Below are 22,353 nucleotides of genomic sequence, written 5' to 3'. Positions count from 1 at the left end.
CTTGGATTTTGAAAATACCCACAGAGTCAGCAAACAGAGTTGCAGAAGCCGGGGTGATATCAGAGTGTTTCCCAGATGTAGTAAGAAACCTGGCTACTGCATTCTGAATAGTTTGCAGACGTGAAATTTATGATTTTTTCAGACTGGTAAAAAAAAGACGTTCCAGTAATATAAACACAATAACACAAATGCATGAATGTTTCTTAAATGAAAGAAACAGGAACAAGAAATAGATCTAATGTGTGAATCAAAGTTTAATGAGGAGTCATATCTAACTCCAAGGGTTTTTACAGTAAAAAAAAAAAAAAAAATATATATATATATATATATATATATACAGTGCCTTGTGAAAGTATTCGCCCCCCTTGAACTGGTCAACCTTTTGCCACATTTCAGGCTTCAAACATCAAGATATAAAATTTTAATTTTTTGTGAAGAATCAACAACAAGTGGGACACAATCGTGAAGTGGAATGAAATTTATTGGATGTATCAAACTTTTTTAACAAATAAAAAACTGAAAAGTGGGGCTTGCAATATTATTCGGCCCCTTTACTTTCAGTTCAGCAAACTCACTCCAGAAGTTCAGTGAGGATCTCTGAATGATCCAATGTTGTCCCAAATGACTGATGATGATAAATAGAATCCACCTGTGTGTAATCAAGTCTCCGTATAAATGCACCTGCTCTGTGACAGTCTCAGGGTTCTGTTTAAAGCCCAGAGAGCATCATGAAGACCAAGGAACACACCAGGCAGGTCCGAGATACTGTTGTGGAGAAGTTTAAAGCCGGATTTGGATACAAAAAGATTTCCCAAGCTTTAAACATCCCAAGGAGCACTGTGCAAGCAATCATATTGAAATGGAAGGAGTATCAGACCACTGCAAATCTACCAAGACCAGGCCGTCCCTCTAAACTTTCATCTTGAACAAGGAGAAGACTGATCAGAGATGCAGCCAAGAGGCCCATGATCACTCTGGATGAACTGCAGAGATCTACAACTGAGGTGGGAGAGTCTGACCATAGGACAACAATCAGTCGTACACTGCACAAATCTGGCCTTTATGGAAGAGTGGCAAGAAGAAAGCCATTTCTCAAAGATATCTATAAAAAGTCTCGTTTAAAGTTTGCCACAAGCCACCTGGGAGACACACCAAACATATGGAAGAAGGTGCTCTGGTCAGATGAAACCAAAATCGTACTGTTTGGCCACAATGCAAAACGATGTTTGGCGTAAAAGCAGCACAGCTCATCACCCTGAACACACCATCCCCACTGTCAAACATGGTGGTGGCAGCATCATGGTTTGGGCCTGCTTTTCGTCAGCAGGGACAGGGAAGATGGTCAAAATTGATGGGAAGATGGATGGGGCCAAATACAGGACCATTCTGGAACAAAACCTGTTGGAGTCTGCAAGAGACCTGAGACTGGGATGGAGATTTATCTTCCAACAAGACAATGATCCAAAACATAAAGCCAAATCTACAATGGAATGGTTCACAAATAAACGTATCCAGGTGTTGGAATGGCCAAGTCAAAGTCCAGACCTGAATCCAATCGAGAGCTGATGACTGCTGTTCACGAACGCTCTCCATCCAACCTCACTGAGCTCCAGCTGTTTTGCAAGGAAGAATGGGCAAGAATTTCAGTCTCTCGATGTGCAAAACTGATAGAGACAAACCCCAAGCGACTTGCAGCTGTAATTGCAGATAAGGGTGGCGCTACAAAGTATTAATGCAAGGGGGCCGAATAATATTGCACGCCCCACTTTTCAGTTTTTTATTTGTTAAAATAGTTTGACACATCCAATAAATTGTATTCCACTTCACGATTGTGTCCCACTTGTTGTTGATTCTTCAAAAAAATTTGAATTTTATATCTTTATGTTTGAAGCCTGAAATGTGGCAAGAGGTTGACCAGTTCAAGGGGGCCGAATACTTTCGCAAGGCACTGTATATACAGTACAGACCAAAGGTTTGGACACACCTTCTCATTCAAAGAGTTTTCTTTATTTTCATGACTATGAATGTTTTAGCTTCACACTGAAGGCATCAAAACTATAAATGAACACATGTGGAATTATATACTGAACAAAAAAGTGTGAAACAACTGAAAATATGTCTTATATTCTAGGTTCTTCAAAGTAGCCACCTTTTGCTTTGATTACTGCTCCGCACACTCTTGGCATTCTGTTGATGAGCTTCCAGAGGTAGTCACCTGAAATGGTTTTCACTTCACAGGTGTTCCCTGTCAGGTTTAATAAGTGGGATTTCAAGTCTTATAAATGGGGTTGGGACCATCAGTTGTGTTGTGCAGGAGGTAGATACAGTACACAGCTGATAGTCCTACTGAATAGACTGTTAGAATTTGTATTATGGCAAGAAAAAAGCAGCTAAGTAAAGAGAAACGAGTGGCCATCTTTACTTTAAGAAATGAAGGTCAGTCAGTCCGAATAATTGGGAAAACTTTGAAAGTGTCCCCAAATGCAGTCGCAAAAACCATCAAGCGCTACAAAGAAACTGGCTCACATGAGGACCGTCCCTGGAAAGGAAGACCAGGAGTCACTCACCACTGTTGCGGACGATAAGTTCATCCGAGTCACCAGCCTCAGAAATCGCAGGTTAACAGCAGCTCAGATTAGAGAACAGGTCAATGCCACACAGAGTTCTAGCAGCAGACACATCTCTAGAACAACTGTTCAGAGGAGACTGTGTGAATCAGGCCTTCATGGAAAAATAGCTGCTAGGAAACCACTGCTGAGGACAGGCAACAAGCAGAAGAGACTTGTTTGGGCTAAAGAACACAAGGAATGGACATTAGACCAGTGGAAATCTGTGCTTTGGTCTGATGAGTCCAAGTTTGAGATCTTTGGTTCCAACCACCGTGTCTTTGTGCAGCGCAGAAGAGGTGAACGGATGGACTCTACATGCCTGGTTCCCACCGTGAAGCATGGAGGAGGAGGTGTGATGGTGTGGGGGTGCTTTGCTGGTGACACTGTTGGGGATTTATTCAAAATTGAAGGCATACTGAACCAGCATGGCTACCACAGCATCTTGCAGCGGCATGCTATTCCATCCGGTTTGCGTTTAGTTGGACCATCATTTATTTTTCAACAGGACCCCAAACACACCTCCAGGCTGTGTAAGGGTTATTTGACCAAGAAGGAGAGTGATGGGGTGCTGCGCCAGATGATCTGGCCTCCACAGTCACCGGACCTGAACCCAATCGAGATGGTTTGGGGTGAGCTGGACCGCAGAGTGAAGGCAAAAGGGCCAACAAGTGCTAAGCATCTCTGGGAACTCCTTCAAGACTGTTGGAAAACCATTTCAGGTGACTACCTCTTGAAGCTTATCAACAGATTGCCAAGAGTGTGTGGAGCAGTAATCAAAGCAAAAGGTGGCTACTTTGAAGAACCTAGAATATAAGACATATTTTCAGTTCTTTCACACTTTTTTGTTCAGTATATAATTCCACATGTGTTCATTTATAGTTTTGATGCCTTCAGTGTGAAGCTAAAACATTCATAGTCATGAAAATAAAGAAAACTCTTTGAATGAGAAGGTGTGTCCAAACTTTGGTCTGTACTGTATGTCCGATTTATTTTAGAATGCAAGTGCCTAGGAATATTTATAAAGTTCTCTCTTTTGTTGGAGAGCCAGTCACTGATCTGAGATAAACATAGGACAGCCTATATAGCTGGTGAGGTTTAAAACATACTTACAGTTGGATGTCATCTGCATAGATGTCATAGGAAACATGAGAAAAAACAGAATAATGCCAGCTAATGGAAGAATATAAAAAATAATAATAACAATAGGCCCGGAACTGACCCTTGTGGAACCCTACAGGTTAGAGGAGCAGAGTCTGAGAAGAACTCATCTGTCTTGATGAAGAATTTCTTATCGGATATATAAGAGGAGGACCCGTCCAATGCAGAGCCAGAAATACCAGCCAGAACCTTCAGCCTATTTAACAAAGTTATGTGGTCAACAGTATCAAAAACGGTGCCAGCACAAAACATTATGCTGCATCAGCAGCCATTAAAAGATTATAAAGTTTTACTGAGGCAGTCTCAGTGGAGTGCTGCTTTAGAAACCCAGACTGAGAAAGGTCAGGGATCCAAAGCCTACACAACAAGGATCTTAGCTGGGTTTTAACAACTTTTTCTAATAATTTACCCATAACAGATAGCTTAGAAATAGGCAGAAAGTTAAAAAACAAGCTGACACCAAGATTAGGTTTCTTTAGGACAGGAGTCACCTCAGCCATTTTGAAGTAAGATGAAATAGAACCTTGCTCAGGGAGTTGTTAATTCTTGACAGTACTGAGGGAACAATGCAGGTTAGCGAATGAACAAATAAAGAGGGGGATAATACTTCTAATTAACAAGTAGAGTGTTACATCTTTCCTATGAAAGAGGTCACGTCATTTAATGAAATTGGAACAAAATAAGTAAATTACTCATGAACATGAGGCTCACTAGTAACAAATGTGAGGGACATTTGGTTTTCAGAATCCACTGAAAATGCTCTATAAACATTAGAGGTGAACCTACTTTCTCTAAACTTTCAAATGTGCATGTCCAGCTGTTTTGGCCACATCCCAGGCTGACCATCCCATTGTGAATTGTACTTTGTGGAATCAAATGGTGAATGCCACCCAACTCTACGTCACATTTAAGGGAGGTGAAAGGCACCGGAATGTCACATCAGACCATTTGAGACCGCTTACATCAGGATGGACTGCATGCCTCACAACCTGAATGGTACTTGACCACACTACTAGGCACAGGGGTCAATATATTGTTTCTGTTAAAAGTAGATTCACACTGAGCAAAAAAGATGATCTCCAATGCTGGTAGAGATGTCAAAGAGAATGGTGTGCTTTAGCCAATGGCAATGTGATGAGCCGGTACAACTTGAATAAAATTATTAATCCATTAATTGTGCCTCTTCACAAGTAACACAGACCTAATTTTGTTAAATGGATGACAATGCCCCAGCTCATCGAAGTTACGTCATCAGGGAACTGCTGCTGGAGTGGCCTGAACTTTCTCTAGACCTGATTCCTACAGAATACCTGTGGGAACTGAGTCATTGTGTAGAGGGGCATAACCACTCAACCCAGAACCTCAAAGAACTGAGGGCAAACATTCAAGAGAAGTGAAATATCATGCCTGAGAAGACAATAAGTTGCCTTGTTAAAACTATGACACGTCTTTATCAAACTATAATTGACGCTCAAGGACACTGGGATTTTTTGTTGTGGCATTTATCTTTTGTCAGTCTTTCTCTGTCTTTCCATAAGTAGTTTGAGAATAGGAAATTAACAATTACAGCTTTTACTTAATTGTATAACTTTCATTACATATTACTGAGGAATGAACATTATATACACTTTCCATAAATTTGCAACATTTTGTAAGTGTGTATGCAAGATTTATGTTGCCAGATCTCAGAAAGGTGCTACAACTTTTGGCAAGTACTACAAAATGATTTATAGTGTAATTTTTTTATTTACATACTATTATACTGTTAATACTGGGGACTGTGGGGTTTACTCCAGGAAATGCATTCCTGAGGAATCAAACCACTTTTCTTCTGGCTGGCGGACAATAATCCTTCAACCTGATCCACATCCTCTACCTAAACAGTCCAATGTCTATAATCCACGTTTACTGTTTAATTCGTCACTTAAGTCTAGAAAAAAAGCAAAGTACTACATACAAGGAGACAAAACTTTGCTTGTAGGCATTAATAAAAATATAATACAAATTATGGTATGTTGCTTTTACCATGAAATAAAGATCATAGCTTCAGTTTGTCTCTCCGTCAAGCATTTCCGAAGTGATATTCTTCCATCCTAAATTCTCTGCTGAAGACAATGATATGTTTGCTTCAAGTCATCCATCCATTGTTTATACCCATTTTTTCATGGAGGTTTGTGATGGTGATGGTGGGTGTGAGTAGGTGTGCGTGTGTGGGTTTGTGTGTTTGTGGGGGGTTGGCTGGTGCCTATCAGCAGCTGTTCTTGAGTGAAATGTGGGGTACACCCTGGACAGAGAGCCACTCTGTCACAGGGCAAAACAGATACACATAGGACAATAAACAAGTGCGCACACACTCACTCCTAAGGGCAATTTAGAGAGAACACTTATGCTAAAAGTCATGTTTTTGATCTGTGGGAGGAAGAGCATGCACTGAAAGAACATGTTCATCAAGTCAATGTGTGCCAAATATAAGCCATGTTGGGCACAGAATGCAAGAGTATGCATGTTTCCATCAACACAATAATACACTGACAGGTTTAGTTTGCTAGAATAAACACTTATTTACAAAAATTGTGACAAGAAGATTTGTGGATATTGTTTAGTAACTGGATTCATAATTTCTGGACAGAGACATTGCTTTACAGTTTTTAATTAATTTTACTGCTAATTCAAGTAAGATTATTTTAAGGATGTTGCAGGCTTCTCTATGGACAAAACCCACAAAGTCACATAAATAATTAAGGTTAAATAAGTAATAGAAGTGCACCAACAGGTTATCAATTCATAAAATGCAAAGACATACTTCGGTTGAAGTAGAGTCTCAGCTGTTCTGTTGCTGTAATATATATATATATATATATATATATATATATATATATATATTAATATACTATCACAGTCTGGATTTGCGCTGAAATATTTATTTATTACACTCAATAGTTCTGTGTTAGTGCAAGGTGTATTTCCTGAAGTATTTCAGAAAATTAATAAATTTGGTAGGACCTCAGTTCATGGCATTATTACTTTATAGCCACTGAGAAAGTGTCTACTAATAACTAAATAACATGTCATTTCTTATCTATTCACCATACTTCTACATTGCCTAAGTCTTAAACTGAATCATTCTCAACCACCCACCTGTAGCACAGATGTTCCGATCATTGAATTCTCAGATAGGATGGCAGAGTATGAGGTGTTCTGAAAAAGTGGGGGGTTGTCATTCACATCTAGTATAACGATGTCTACATCGACCTCAGACTTTGCCCCTGTTAAGGTATCGGTAGCTTTCACTGTTAGGCGGTAGTACTGCATGGTCTCATAGTCTAATGGGTATCTCACACTGATGATTCCTGTATCGAAGCCGATGTCAAACTGAAAGGAAGGGTCTCCGTCTGTGATGGTGAAGATGATGTCCTGGCCCTCTGGGCTGCTTGCATTGATGCCCAAAACAGAGGAGGAAACTTCTACATCCTCTCTGACTGTTATACCATAGAACGGTTTGTCAAACACAGGCATGGCTTTGTTTACAACTGTAACAGGCAGCTCCACCTCACTGGAGAGTCGAGGGGATCCACCATCAGTCGCAATGATAGCCAACCTGTACTCTGCATTAGATAGGTCTGCTTCAAAAGCTCTTTTTAAGACCAGTTCTCCTGTCATGGGATTCACCTGAATAAAATAAAAATAAAAATATATAACCACATTAATTTTCAAGATCTAGTCATAAAGATTGCCCAAAATTTAAAACTTAAGCTACTGTTGTTTCAGTAACCTCAAAGTTTCTGTGCTGTGTCTTCATGCTGTAAGTTACTTCTCCATTCAGATCAAAGTCTTGATCAGCAGCAGAGACTTTGAAGATGGTTGACCCTGGTTCTGCTTCCACCTGCACTGCAGCGTAGTAGGGGAGATTCACAAACTCTGGAGCATTGTCATTAATATCTTCCACCTATATCAAAAACAAATGAGATCACTGTGGTGACATAAAGAAAAATGTTCTTTAATGGAACATAATAGTTCTGAGAAGCAAAAACGGAAAAAATGTTGTTATGCTCTTTCTGCTTCCATAGGATTTAAGGACAGTGCAGCCAGCTTTGGCTAAACCAATTTACTTGATAACCTGATAATCACCAATTGTGTCCACCTCCAGAAATACAGGGGTAATTTGCTAATTTAGAATGACAAGAAGGAAAAACTGTTGCTGCCCCTCAAAATACAGGTCCTTCTCAAAATATTAGCATATTGTGATAAAGTTCATTATTTTCCATAATGTCATGATGAAAATTTAACATTCATATATTTTAGATTCATTGCACACTAACTGAAATATTTCAGGTCTTTTATTGTCTTAATACGGATGATTTTGGCAAACAGCTCATGAAAACCCAAAATTCCTATCTCACAAAAGTAGCATATCATTAAAAGGGTCTCTAAACAAGCTATGAACCTAATCATCTGAATCAACGAGTTAACTCTAAACACCTGCAAAAGATTCCTGAGGCCTTTAAAACTCCCAGCCTGGTTCATCACTCAAAACCCCAATCATGGGTAAGACTGCCGACCTGACTGCTGTCCAGAAGGCCACTATTGACACCCTCAAGCAAGAGGGTAAGACACAGAAAGACATTTCTGAACGAATAGGCTGTTCCCAGAGTGCTGTATCAAGGCACCTCAGTGGGAAGTCTGTGGGAAGGAAAAAGTGTGGCAGAAAACGCTGCACAACGAGAAGAGGTGACCGGACCCTGAGGAAGATTGTGGAGAAGGGCCGATTCCAGACCTTGGGGGACCTGCGGAAGCAGTGGACTGAGTCTGGAGTAGAAACATCCAGAGCCACCGTGCACAGGCGTGTGCAGGAAATGGGCTACAGGTGCTGCATTCCCCAGGTCAAGCCACTTTTGAACCAGAAACAGCGGCAGAAGCGCCTGACCTGGGCTACAGAGAAGCAGCACTGGACTGTTGCTCAGTGGTCCAAAGTACTTTTTTCGGATGAAAGCAAATTCTGCATGTCATTCGGAAATCAAGGTGCCAGAGTCTGGAGGAAGACTGGGGAGAAGGAAATGCCAAAATGCCAGAAGTCCAGTATCAAGTACCCACAGTCAGTGATAGTCTGGGGTGCCGTGTCAGCTGCTGGTGTTGGTCCACTGTGTTTTATCAAGGGCAGGATCAATGCAGCTAGCTATCAGGAGATTTTGGAGCACTTCATGCTTCCATGGTAAATGGTTTACTGACCATGGTATCACTGTGCTCAATTGGCCTGCCAACTCTCCTGACCTGAACCCCATAGAGAATCTGTGGGATATTGTGAAGAGAACGTTGAGAGACTCAAGACCCAACACTCTGGATGAACTAAAGGCCGCTATCGAAGCATCCTGGGCCTCCATAAGACCTCAGCAGTGCCACAGGCTGATTGCCTCCATGCCACGCCGCATTGAAGCAGTCATTTCTGCAAAAGGATTCCCGACCAAGTATTGAGTGCATAACTGTACATGATTATTAGAAGGTTGACGTTTTTTGTATTAAAAACACTTTTATTTTATTGGTCGGATGAAATATGCTAATTTTGTGAGATAGGAATTTTGGGTTTTCATGAGCTGTATGCCAAAATAATCCGTATTAAGACAATAAAAGACCTGAAATATTTCAGTTAGTGTGCAATGAATCTAAAATATATGAATGCTAAATTGTCATCATGACATTATGGAAAATAATGAACTTTATCACAATATGCTAATATTTTGAGAAGGACCTGTACAGTCCATCGTATGCAGGACTTCTAGACAGTGCTCGATACAGTATAATTATAAAAAGACTTGTTTGGAAGGGTTGCTAGGAGAAAACATCTTCTCTCTAAAAATGGATATGGCATTACAACTTCGATTTGAAAAGCATCATACAGAACTGCAAAACTTGCAGCAAAATGTTCTGGCAACAAATGAGACCAAGGTAGAGATGTTTGGAAAGAACCAAACCCAACATAAATATCTAATGACCATTGTGAAAGAGGGGTGATGATCTGGGCATGTTATACAGCAATGCTAACTGGTCACTTTCCAATTATTAAATTGGCCACACAATCCTCTGTAAACAAAGGTAATTGGATAATGAAATTGGATAAGATGGATAGAAACATAGAAGCAAATCTACAACAGAATGACTAGAACACAAATGAATTAAGATGTTGCAATGGCTCAATAAAAGTCCAGACCTCAACAGAGGTGTGCCTTGAGAAAGTTGTCCAGAAAAAAATCCTCAAGCCTCAGTGAACTGAAAAACATTTTAAAATGCTGAGTTTAAAAGGTAAATATTACCTTACCAATGTAAAAACCTGCACAAACAGGATAAAAATCACACAATAAGCATTAAGAAACCTGAAACATTGTACAGCAAATAGTAACTAGTGCAAGTATATGTATCCCTTGAACCTTTTCTCTATTTGTCACATAGCAACTACTTACATTTTTTGGCAAGTTTATGTGATAGTACAATATAAAGTAGTGCATAGCTCCACAACTGTGAAAGGTAAATGATTTAAATTAGTGTAAAACAAATTTAAAACAATCTTTATACAAATACAAATTTGCAACGGTGAATGTTTGCACTCAGTTCCTTTTACTTTGATACCCCTAAATAAAATCCAATGCAATCAACTGCCTACAGACGTCACCTAATTAGTCAATAAAGTCCAATTATGTGTAAAATCATTTCAGTATAAATTCAAGTGTTGATAAAGGCCACCGTCACCAAGCTTTGAATAGTTCCCGAAGCACAGTTCAATTCCTCATCTGAAAATGGAAACTGTATGGCACAACTGCAAACCTGTCTCCAGTAGTCAGTGGATGAGAGGTGGGGTACACCCAGGACAGCTCGTCAATCCCTCAAAGGGCAACAAATCAAACAGCCATGCACCTACACACTAATATCTGTGGGCATTTCATTGTGGCTAATTAAACTTAACCTGCATCTTTTTAGAATGTGGGAGGAACCTGGAGTATCCAGAGAGAACATCGCATGGGGAAAACATGCAAACTCGACTGCCTCATGTCTAGGATTTCAACCCAGAACTTTCTTATTGTGAAGTACTGAAAACTGCTTTATTGTGCAGCCCTAATTTTTTCTTCCAATTCACAATTGCACTTTTCTTTGTAATGATCTATCACACAAAATTGCAATAAAATACATTGACACTTGTGCTTGTAACATGACAACATATGGGTACGAATACTTTTGCAAGGCACAATAACATCACACGTGTTCTTTTAATTCCTGTTTTGAACATTTCCCCGAAGACAGTTCAAGACAGTATTTAAATAAAATCAAGTTATTTGTTTCGGAGCTGCAACTGTACTGTACATGAAATCTTAACATAAGACACAAGGTAGAAAAAATACATGCCAATGGAATCTAGAGAGCTTTCAGATCTTGACAGAACTTCAACATAAACACAATACCAAAGCTGCAGACTCAGTCACTGAGTCGCTGTATTAGAGTGTACATGAGTGCATAGGCTGATTCATAGAAAGAATTAAACATCCCTCAAATTTAATAGAAAGATAACCAGACATAAAAAAAAAAATTAATAAGAAAAACTAGAATCTTAGATTGTTTAATATTTTAATCAAAAAACCTTCACATTAAAGTGATTAAATTTGGTTTTAAACAGTTATAAAACAATTACTGGGGAACATTTCCTTCTGTGATGGTGATCTCATTCTGTCCTTTGTTGCAAAAGAGCCTTTGATCAGCACTTGTTTTTTATCAATGTATTCACAAGCTTAGGACTGACCAATGTAACATATGATCTTTCCCTATTTACTATCATTTTTAGATACAGGCACACACACTTTTACAATCATTTAACACCCACCTGTACTTGCACTGTCACCCTCGCCACCCTTAGAATCTCGTCTTCTCTGCTGACTTCCACCACCAGCTCGTAGCTTCCTATTTCCTCACGGTCAAAAGGCACACCAGTAGTGAGCACCACTCCACACGTAGACCGGATGGTGAACCGTCCTCCAGCGTTTAGCAGAGTGTACTTCAGTGGCTCATTGAGGCGATGGCCGACTGTGTTTACAACAGTCACTAATGTGACATTGGGTTTGTTCTCTGGGATGGAGGAAGAATACATGGGGCGAGTGAAGAGAAGGCCGCTGTCTACAGCTTCTCTCACAAGCACGGTGATGGATACCACGCTGGAAAAACGCCCATCCCAGACCTTAAACACATAGCAATGTTACTGTTTCACAGAGAATATTTTCAGAAATGGCTGATAATAAAAACATAAACATTTCAACATGTATTTAATGACAAATGCATGCATTAGACTCTTGTATTTTACGAAACCTAGCCTCAAAAGTTGCTCCCATCTTTTCGATGTTATGCCCGTGTCTAGTTTTTCCTTCCTTAATAATCACCTGACCATAGTGGGCTGTAAGTTCAATGCTCCACACATAGTCTATAAGTTCCCCCAAATAATTACTCGATATTCAGAAATTTGGTAAAACTCCATTGCTGTGCCAACATTTTCAAACATTCAATATGCAGAGGTAAGCACATTTTCTCTGCATAGCGCAGCATAAGATTAAACAATGTTTTTATCTGGTCATAGCTACAACATGTGAGTCAGTTCTGTAGAAGTAGCACACAAGGCAGATGTGCAATAGTGTGACAAGGGTATTAGACATTAAGTTCATATGAACCCTAAGAGTTTTCCAGCTGACCAAGTGTTAAGATTTCCCTGGGAAAATCATTTTTATTTGTACGAAGCTAAACATCAGTTAATTACTTACTTTCACACTGAAGCGATAACGATCTTTGCTGAGGTTTGGGTTGGTGACAGTCACAACTCCAGTATAGCGCTGCACGATAAAGTACTCCACACTGTTGTCCACTAGGGAATAGGCTAGCTTGGGTGTGAGAGATTGTTCTTGGTCAGCAGTAATATCAGGGTCTAAAGCCTCCACCCGGAGGACTTCGACTCCCACATATGTCGGAAGCAGAAGGACTGTTTCGTAAGTGTCCTGAGAAAACTTTGGGGGCGAGTCATTGATGTTGATCACCTAAAACAAGGTGTACGCCGAGGAAAATAATATCTAATTTAACATCTAAATACAATAATTTTTGGGTTTCTTTTAGGTAGCAACAGCCAAGTCATATGAGATATACAGTACTTGCCTTTATTGTCACCTCTGCAGGACTTTCTGCACTCCTAGATGGTTGACCACTGTCTTGAACGTAAACACGAAAGTTGAACTCTGGAAAGGTTTCAAAGTCCAAACTGGCAATGATTCTGAAATTTTCCAACACAGTCTATAAGAAATTGTTCAATCAAATCAATATATAGCTACATGGTCTTATTTCTACAGAGCTTTTGCACATACCGAATTGATCCTGTCCCAGAGTCCACACTAAAAAACATACGAGCGGTCTCTTCTATGATCTGGAACACTAACAGGGCATTGTGATTGCGATCCTTATCTGTGGCCTGGATTACCAAGGGGTTACCGTCATCTCTCAGGACCACACTGTTGATTGGAGCAGCTTCACTAACTGTGCCCATATACCTGTTAAGTGATTAAAAAGGACAATGCTGGGAAGGAAGAATGTCTTCCTAAAATCTCTCTGGAAAAATATTGTTATCATTACTAGAGGTAATTTCTGTTTGTCAATTTTAACCAGCTTTAAAACCTGATTTGCTGAAATTCTGGTGGGTTATCGTTGACATCCACCACTTGGATGATGACACTGATGCTGGCCTCCACTCCTGCCATACTCTGGGCACGCACCATCAGAAAGTAGGATGTTATTTGCTGCAAGTACAAAAACAATTCAATCATGATTGAGGATTGTTGGAGTGCGATTGACCTGTCGACCAAAGCTACATATACTAGATATATATCCTGATGACTTTTTGGTAAATCCAAAATTGTCAATTTAATTCACTTTATACTCAAGCTGGAAAGGGTGTATCCTTGACCTGTAAGAAATGGATGTATCTTCAATAAATACCTGTTCAAAAGGGATAGCTTTCTGTGCTGTTTTTAAACGACTGGTCTATACAGCAGAGGACAGGCAAGATAATTTCAGGAAATTTGGGAGCCTTCGCTGGACTTTAGGTAGGGCAGTGTTAAAAATGATAATGCTGTGGTTTATTTTTTTATGGAATTGAATTCTATACTTGTTGTCATTGGGCTTATAAATAACAACAACAAAACTACATTGTGGACATTTTTAAGGCAATTAGTGGAAATGTTGTAGTAGTCCTCTTGATGAATTGGATATCTAGCTACTCTCAGTTTATGAAATAATTATATTAAAAGTTGTGCTGAAATAATTAAGCTTTTTAAATATCTAGAAAAAATTTTAAAGTTTGTCTCCAATATTTTTTAATCACTTTAATACCACTATCTTTGCTTCAAAGGTTAACCTAATGTGACATCTTTTTTTTTTTTCAATTGTGGGAAATTGTAACATTGCTCATTTTATTCAGCACAAAAAAATTACATATGGCAATACATATCCAAAGTAAACAAAAATAATTTTTTTACCAACTACACATTAACCAAAGTTTGGTCCAATGTTTGGAAAATTATTGGAAATTGTGATATTGACCTCAACTATGAGAATTATTTCCAATGTTTATGACAGTCTACATACTAAAATGCTAAAATGCCAGAAGTGGGCATTACTTCCAATTAACTTTCTTCTCTTTTTTTATTTGCGACAAGCAAAATAATCCAAAATGTCCTAAAGAGAAGACCTTTTCTTTTGTACATATTAAAATCCATCCCAAATTAAGATCTTTTAGAATTTTATGAATTTTATCAGTTTTTCCAGAAAAAAACGTTTGACCCACCTTCCCCATAACCATTTGTCAGTTGCTTAAATAAAATCAAAACAAGGATGTCGTCTAACCAACTCAAGCTCAAGAGCAACAAAACAGAACTCCAAGCCCCATTTCACCACCCCAAGATGTTTGCACCCAGGCATCATTTTAGACCCCCACACTTTTCATTCATTCACATTTAAATCTGTCCCTAAGGCAGCTTTTTCTCATCTTAAGCACTTTGCTACACTGAACATCTCTAGCTGCCTCTAGAGCAGAGACATTGGTCCCTGTTCGGGATTTCCAAGAAAGCACTGGACAGGTTTAAGTCTTTCCAGAACTCAACTGCTGAACAACAAACAGACACTAAGCCTTACCAACATCTCACCCCAACTCTCATAAACCTCCATTGGATAAATGATCATTGGTATTGACTTTTACCTCGTTATTTAACCACTTATATCACAAGCAAATATTGAACACAATAACATCTCTAAAAGGAAACAAAATGTCTAGGGTTGAGATAAAAGTTATTCTTGGGGCGAGAGTAGCTCTCTGAAAGTGTCTTTTCTGAAAGTGCCAAATGATGTCAAACTAGTTTTATTTAAAGGCTCTCAATTAATTTGGATGCCACTATTAACCATAGTGTAACATGAAACTTTTCCTAGATTGTCAAAATAAAACAAATAAATAACGCAAATTCATACAAACTTTAACAAACCTCAAAGTCGAGCGGCTTGCGAGTAGTAATTACACCGGTGTGATGGTTGATAAAGAAGCAGCGCTCCTCGTTGCCTCTAATGATGTCATAAATGAGCGGCGAGCGGCTGAGGGCACTGATGGTGGTCACGTATGTTCCTATTTTGCTGTTCTCCATTATCTACCGAAACAGACATCAGTGATACATTTCAGACACCCAGGTGAGTTATGTGCATTGCTTCATTAAGATATTTACCTCCCACATATTGACCAAGTCATTTACCATCCATGCTTGCCTACCAGCTTGAGGCCAGTTTTGATCTAATCTAACCCTCCCTACAGCCCCTTCACCAATGAACCAACTGTTCTCTCATTACCTCGGCCTGATACTCCTTTTGAGAGAATTTAGGTTTGGAGAAGTCGGAGAGTATCAGGGAAATGCGGACAGAAGCTGTGGCCATTAATGGAGGAAAGCCGCTGTCCATGGCCCGCACAGTGAGGGTATAGAAGCCCAAAGACGTGAGGTCCAGGTCCTTTGCAGTGAAGATGAGGCCTGTGGTATTATTTATGGCAAACACACCCCCTGTGTTACCTGCATATAGAAAATTGTAGACTTTATTAATGATTATTTAAAATAAAAAAAGTCATTTCAAATGCATATGCATTGAAATACAGTAAAAATAACAGAAAAGATGTGAAAAAAATATACCTGCTTCCATAGTATATGTGAGTTGACCATTAATTCCATTGTCTTTGTCTAATGCTGTCACCTGTACCACAGAGGTACCTACAGGAAACGTCTCATAGGCTGTAGCATCATATACAGTGCTTGTAAAGTAAGGGACATTATCATTTGTGTCCTCCACTGCAACCAGGATGCGGGTCAGGTCACGATTAAAAGGAAACTCCTGATCCTTAACCTGGAGCAGGAGGAATGAGAGATAAATATGGAAAGAGCTGTGGGAGGCAATACATGATCAAAGTGTTTTTTCAAAGCTACCACAGCTGTCAAAACGAGCATAATTTCACATGGAGCACCAGGAAACATACAGAAACAGGTGGACTGCGAACGTCAGGTTTCTTTAAATTTGCACCTAAAATTGTTCAACCCCCACTGAAAATTAGGTTTCTGGGCAAAAATTCAAAATTGTTCAGATGTTTACACTAAACCAATCACACAATAAATGTTTACCTACTACGGTCTCAAAATTATTCAACCCCTCAAATAGGTTCCTTAGTTTGGAGCACACATTTGGAATTCGGGAGTCGTCTCCTGTACACCTAATGCAACCAATCAACGTCTTCATTAGTGGGATCAGGTGTGCTTGAGATAGAACACCTCAATTATCTGTTGATGACTGTTGAGAATAACATTTCTTTGCAAGTTAGAAATTAAGCTTACTTAAGTGTATTGTCCAAAAGTTCAGAGGTAGGATCATTGTCTTGCTCAAACAAGTAAAAGAATACAATAAGAGCAAAAGCCTTGAATGTTCCTAGACATAAAACTGGATGCATAGTTCCACAGTAAAGCTGGTATAAAACCACTAGGGCCTCAATGTCTGAACTCAAAGATATACACCAAAACAGAACCAAAACCACAAGAAAAGTCAGTTCCAATTTTGTTACAACTATATAAATAAAGAAGCTTTAAAGAAAAACTTTTAAGGCCTATGTATCAGCATGATGTCTGCAGAAGGAAGAATGAAGCATTTGCTCAAAAGAACACCATGCTTACACTGAAGCATGACAGCGCTTAGGTGATGTTCTGTGGCGGATTTGCTTTCTCTGGCACTAGAAACCTTTAGTGGAGGGCAAGATGGATTTAATAAAATACAAAGGAGATCCTGGGAGAAAATGCCATGCTGCCTGTGAGGAAACTAAAGTATGAATGTTATTAGACTTTGAAAAAGTACAATTATCTTTTTTTTTTTAAGTCCACCAAAGCTTGGTTTCGAGCTGGAACATAATGGAGTGACCATCATTAACTGACTTTAAGTATACTGACAATCACTCGTGGGAAGAACCTTCACTTTTTTACTGATCTTTATAAACTGGAGGTCTTTGGCCTCATAAACTGCTGTATGGCTATGAATCACATCTGTACCACGGTCATAACAGCAAAAGAGTGCTCAACTTACTTAGTGCTAAAGATGCAGGTCATAAAAGGGTTGAATGATGTTCCAATGGTCAATTAGTTTATTCTTACCATAATAGTAAGGATATGCTGAGTTCTGGCCTCATAGTCCAGTCTGTCTGCAGTATAAACAGCCCCCGTGCCAGGATTGACCCTGAATAGCCTCATACTCGCAGGATCGACGCTGCCGTAGATTGAAAAGCTTAAACGGGAACGCTCATCCATGTCTGATGCTCTGAGCCGCAGCAGCTCAAAATCAGATGGCGCATCCTCGGAAACACTGACATCATACGCCGGCTGTGAGAAGACCGGAGGGTTGTCGTTGCTGTCTTGTACTCTTATAAATACCTGAGCAACAAAAAGGCAGAAAAGGGAATTTGCAAAGTCAGCAAGTTAAGTACAAATTGGTGTGTATTTTATATATTTAATTTTTTCTGCTGATAGGTTTTTGAATAGGATTCTTTCTCAAATTAACTTCTCATTTTTAGAGAAGGCAACCTATTTAAATAATACTTACTTTTTGCAAGGGCAAAGCAGAATCTGTGGGACCTTTTTGAGGTACAGGATTGGGTATAGTATCTCTTAAATATCACCTAATCTGATCCAAGATCTGTCAAAGTGGCATTAATAATTTGTTTTACAATTCAGACCCAGTTGGCCAGCCAGGAAAACAAGAGCATGGGAGCGGGAAAAACAAGGCACTCCATGACCTTTATTACATTTACAACCCTAACAATTAATGATTTATTAAGATTCTATGTGACAGAGCACCACAAAATAGTGCATAACCGTGGAGTAAATGGAAAATGATAAATTAATAAAAATTTTTTATTAAAATCTAAAACTGTGGTGTGCATTGGTAGTGTCCCCTCCCTATGATACCCCTAAATAAAATCATATGCAACTCAACGCCTTCAGCAGTTATCTGATTGCTAAGTAGAGTTCACCTGTGTAAATTATTCTTAGTATGAATACAGCAGTTCGATGAAGGCCTCAGAGGTTTGTTAGAGAACATTAGTAACAAATCCAGAACACCGAGGGAACTCACCAGATCGATCAGGGGAAAAGTTGCAGATAGTTATTAAGTAGGATAAGGCTGAAAACAATATCGAAAGCATTGAACATTTGGGCACAGTTTAAGAGTATGAAGCTACTGCAAAAGTTATGGCCATCGACCTAATCTGACAGGCCAGGCAAGGAGAGCAGTCAAGAATCCCATGGTAACCCTGGAGGAGCTGCAGAGATCCACAGCTGTAAGAGAATCTTCCAACAGGACAACTATTATTCATGCATTTCACAAACAAAAGAAAGAAAAGCCATAAGAAGTCCTGTTTACAATTTGCCACAAGCCTTTTAAGAGACACATCAAACATTGGGTTAAACTAACACTGCACATCAATCTGAATATACCAAGTTCATGGTGAAACATGGTGGTGAAAACCCCATGCTGTGGGGACGCTTTTCTTAGGAACATGGAAAATGGTAAGAGTTGGTGGAAAGATGGATAAAGCTAAATATTGGGAAATCCTGGAAGAAAACTGCTTAAGGCTGCAGGAGACTTAAGGTGGAGGTTCACTTTCCATTAGAGCAATGGCACTAAACATACAGAGAGCTACAATGGCATGGTTTAGATCAGAGCATATTCATCTGTGGCAAGGCTTTACATTTTCTGTTTAGGAATGCCCTCCATCCAGTCTGTCCAAGCGTGAGCTATATTGCAAGAAACTCATTCTCTGCATATTTGTTACAGACAAATCAGCAAATGTCTTGCACCTGTAACCACAGTAAAAAGTGGTTCCACAAAGCATTGATGAATTCAAGTACATGTAACAATTTTAAGATATATTTTTCTAAAAGACATTGGACACTATATATTCTTTGCCTTCATCTTCTCAAATGTGTGCTACTTGGTGGTAGTTCTTTACATAAAATTAAAAGAAAATGCAGTGAAATGTGTCACTATAAAAGACGAGAACAAAGCTTATTTGATAGCAAGAGATACTTTTAAGAGGAGACCTACAAGTGCTTATAGAAAAACCACCCAAGGAAAGGTTTTACAAACATCTTATTTAATGCTGATCTGAGATGTATTTTATGTGATTCCCATGGAATTACAAACCAGAGCAATGTGTACCTGTGCTGTTGCAAAGTTGGTCCCATCTGTCACCTGTACAGTCATGTTGTACACTGACTGAACTTCTGCATCCAGGGGCTTGGCCACAACAAGGGTCCCAACCCCAACTTGAAGGTCAAACTGCATGTCAAAGCTCCCTAATATTTCATAAAGAGATACACACACACACACACAAAGAATATGAGTCACTTTGCATTCAGTTTGCGTGCTAAACTAAGGTGCTCTAAGGTATTACTGTGTAATTGTTTTGGCCAGATGCCTTTATCTGTTGCTGGAGGGTCTGTGAAATAAAATAAACTGAAATGCAATGCGATGTAGTACTGAACCCACTTGGCAGCTTGAGAGGTGTTAACAGCCATACAAACATCTGTCTTATCACACCAAAACACAACCCATCACAAAGATCAGAAACCCACGGCCGGGTCTTTTCCACAGGCTGTGAGTGTACAGTTTAGAGGCTTAATGTTTGATTAAAGTGAGTCACAGGACTGATACATGTTACGTATTCGGTGCCATCCTTCATCTCATCCTAGCTTCTCTCTAGAGACATCTTGGAGCTTGAGCTCCCCTCAGCATATGAATACTGATTGGATATTTTTCAGTGAATCTCTGATGCGTGTTGAGTGGGAGCAAACCACCAAGACTCACACATTATTTATTTTTTTCCTGGGAGGTGTGTTGGTCAGTCTTATGTGACAGGGGATCAATTTCACAGCACTTTGAAAAACAAAAGCTTGTAATCCCCAACAAGTTCCTTCTGGGTTTTACTCCTGCCTCCCAGATTTTTAGAAATAATCTATACAAACATACTGTGACAAAAAAAATCTGAGTGGGTAATTAGATAAGCACAGAAGTTTTGCTTCTATTATTTTGTATTTCACACTTAAGTGACAAAATGTGAGCCATTTTATCAATAGCTCTGATCGCAGTCAGAACAGACATGACTAATGCGTCCTCCACATTTATTGGCACACCAGGTGAGAATGTTTAAAAAGCCTAGCAATTGATTCATCTTTTAATTAACACTGCATTATCTAACTCTACAATGTTGGTGAAAGTCCAACCTTTCATCTTATTATGTTTATGTATGATTGGAAAAATCTGTGTATGAACTTTAAATTAGCATTCCATGATTTCCCTGAGGTATAAATGTGACATGCCATAAAGGCCAATTTCTCCCACTTTTCAAAATGGGAAAAACAAGAAAACAGGCCATTCAAGTATGCCAGATATGTGTTTATTTTCATAATGTAGGAAAAGGCCTTGACAAAAAAGCTACTCATCTAAACTCACCTATTCACCTACACATATTGTGTATATGCCATTCATTAAAGTTTTGTGTGTTTTTGTTTGCATATTTCTAGTTGCTGCTGATACATGGGGATCTTCTTTACTGAGGGACATATGGAAGTTTATTCTGTTCTGTTCTATTCTATATTACAAAAATAAATCAATTATTCAAAGTTAAAATGACTGACCTAAAATAATGTGACTAACCTGAGGCATGTTGACTCATGCTAAATGCACTTTGTGTGTGCTCAAATGTATGTAGAGACAAATTAAAAGTTGATTATTTCTTTATTTCTTTTTTTTTTCAGTGGGTGCTTATGTCAATAGAATAGAAGATTAATTTACAAAATTTTTATAACAGGGGTTTAGGTGTAGAGGATGATGTAAGCATAATGAGAAGTTTCTGATCGGTTGTGAATGTAAAAAAATGGTACATGGGAATAAAATGTAAAATTATTGATATATGCCTAAATTATTCTCTTGCAACTGCAAACATATGTATATATGAGTTATCTATAGGTGCATTAGCATGTTTCTTTGGAATCTAGATCTAAACTAGGAACCTACTGTCACTTATTTTTGTTACTGATACTTCTACTTGTTTTGGGGACAACATTGTCATCCATGTTATAAATGCAACAATTCTATTGTCTGTTATCTGATTTAGGTGTCTACCAACTCCCAATATAACATGTTGGGCTCACCAAATAAATTGCCAAGTAGATTTAATCTTGTTCCGAGTTCTTATAGGTAATTTTGGTATAAACAGCTGCGAGGCAGATTATGACTAAACAATATTTTTGTAGATGGACAGTAACACAACATTTGTACCTCAAGGAAAATAAGTAAATTTGCAAATCTGAATGAAGCTTTCTGTAGGTTGTCAGTATGGTTTGTATTCAAATTGCAAAAACATCCTTTTGTGTGCTTGCAAGTACTTTGTAAAAATACACTTTGATCTGGAAAGTTTTCACGGAAGTCGGAACCATTACAGTTAGAGGCACACTCTATCACATCACATCCACATTTATTCAGTGAAGCAGGAGCATTTTAGCTGAACTAATAAAATAAACCTTCCTCGCCTGGTCAAAGAAAACAAACTGGTGCCTTTCGAGAATGAGAATCCTCTTCTCAAAATCAGAAGCATCAACACTGCCTTCAGCTAAACAAAGTCCTGGTGTTGTGTGCTATACTTCCTGAATCTTTGAACTCCTCCACACCTGGGGCATTTAGCGAAGAGATACATAACAAAATTTGGACCAGACCTGTGTCTAGAGAGCAGTTTCGTCCACATTCGTTCTGTGGAATGTAGAACATTTCTCGGGCAAGCCGGCCACCTTAACAGAAAGGAAAGAGAAACACAAGATGATCAATATTTATGGAGTCTGATTTTACTTTTGTTTTGAAAGCTCTAAATCATTAACATACAGTGCTGCAAAGTAAAGCTCTTAAGCATTTTCGCAAATAAATGTGTTAGTAGGTACAGTAAATAGATGCACATACATTT

The 22,353-nt window shown here is 38.9% G+C and overlaps 1 protein-coding gene across 1 annotated transcript in view; it reads right to left on the bottom strand.

Annotated features, from left to right (window-relative positions):
* Window positions 1-22,353, bottom strand: part of LOC124875918 (protocadherin Fat 3) — a 131,868-nt gene that overhangs the window by 70,970 nt on the left and 38,545 nt on the right. Inside the window, exons 10-21 of the mRNA XM_047378341.1 lie at window positions 19,557-19,693; window positions 17,495-17,770; window positions 15,998-16,208; window positions 15,666-15,880; window positions 15,311-15,469; window positions 13,452-13,573; window positions 13,145-13,327; window positions 12,939-13,053; window positions 12,554-12,823; window positions 11,629-11,979; window positions 7,540-7,713; window positions 6,906-7,436 (exon numbers count right to left, since the gene is read on the bottom strand). Of these exons, the coding sequence (XP_047234297.1) occupies window positions 6,906-7,436; window positions 7,540-7,713; window positions 11,629-11,979; window positions 12,554-12,823; window positions 12,939-13,053; window positions 13,145-13,327; window positions 13,452-13,573; window positions 15,311-15,469; window positions 15,666-15,880; window positions 15,998-16,208; window positions 17,495-17,770; window positions 19,557-19,693 (2,744 nt within the window). The remainder of the gene's footprint in view (window positions 1-6,905; window positions 7,437-7,539; window positions 7,714-11,628; window positions 11,980-12,553; window positions 12,824-12,938; window positions 13,054-13,144; window positions 13,328-13,451; window positions 13,574-15,310; window positions 15,470-15,665; window positions 15,881-15,997; window positions 16,209-17,494; window positions 17,771-19,556; window positions 19,694-22,353) is intronic.

The sequence above is a fragment of the Girardinichthys multiradiatus genome, chromosome 11 (assembly GCF_021462225.1).
Source record: "Girardinichthys multiradiatus isolate DD_20200921_A chromosome 11, DD_fGirMul_XY1, whole genome shotgun sequence".
NCBI lineage: Eukaryota > Metazoa > Chordata > Actinopteri > Cyprinodontiformes > Goodeidae > Girardinichthys > Girardinichthys multiradiatus.
Note: the sequence above shows the minus strand (reverse complement) of the source record. Positions and strands in the feature narration are given on the sequence as shown.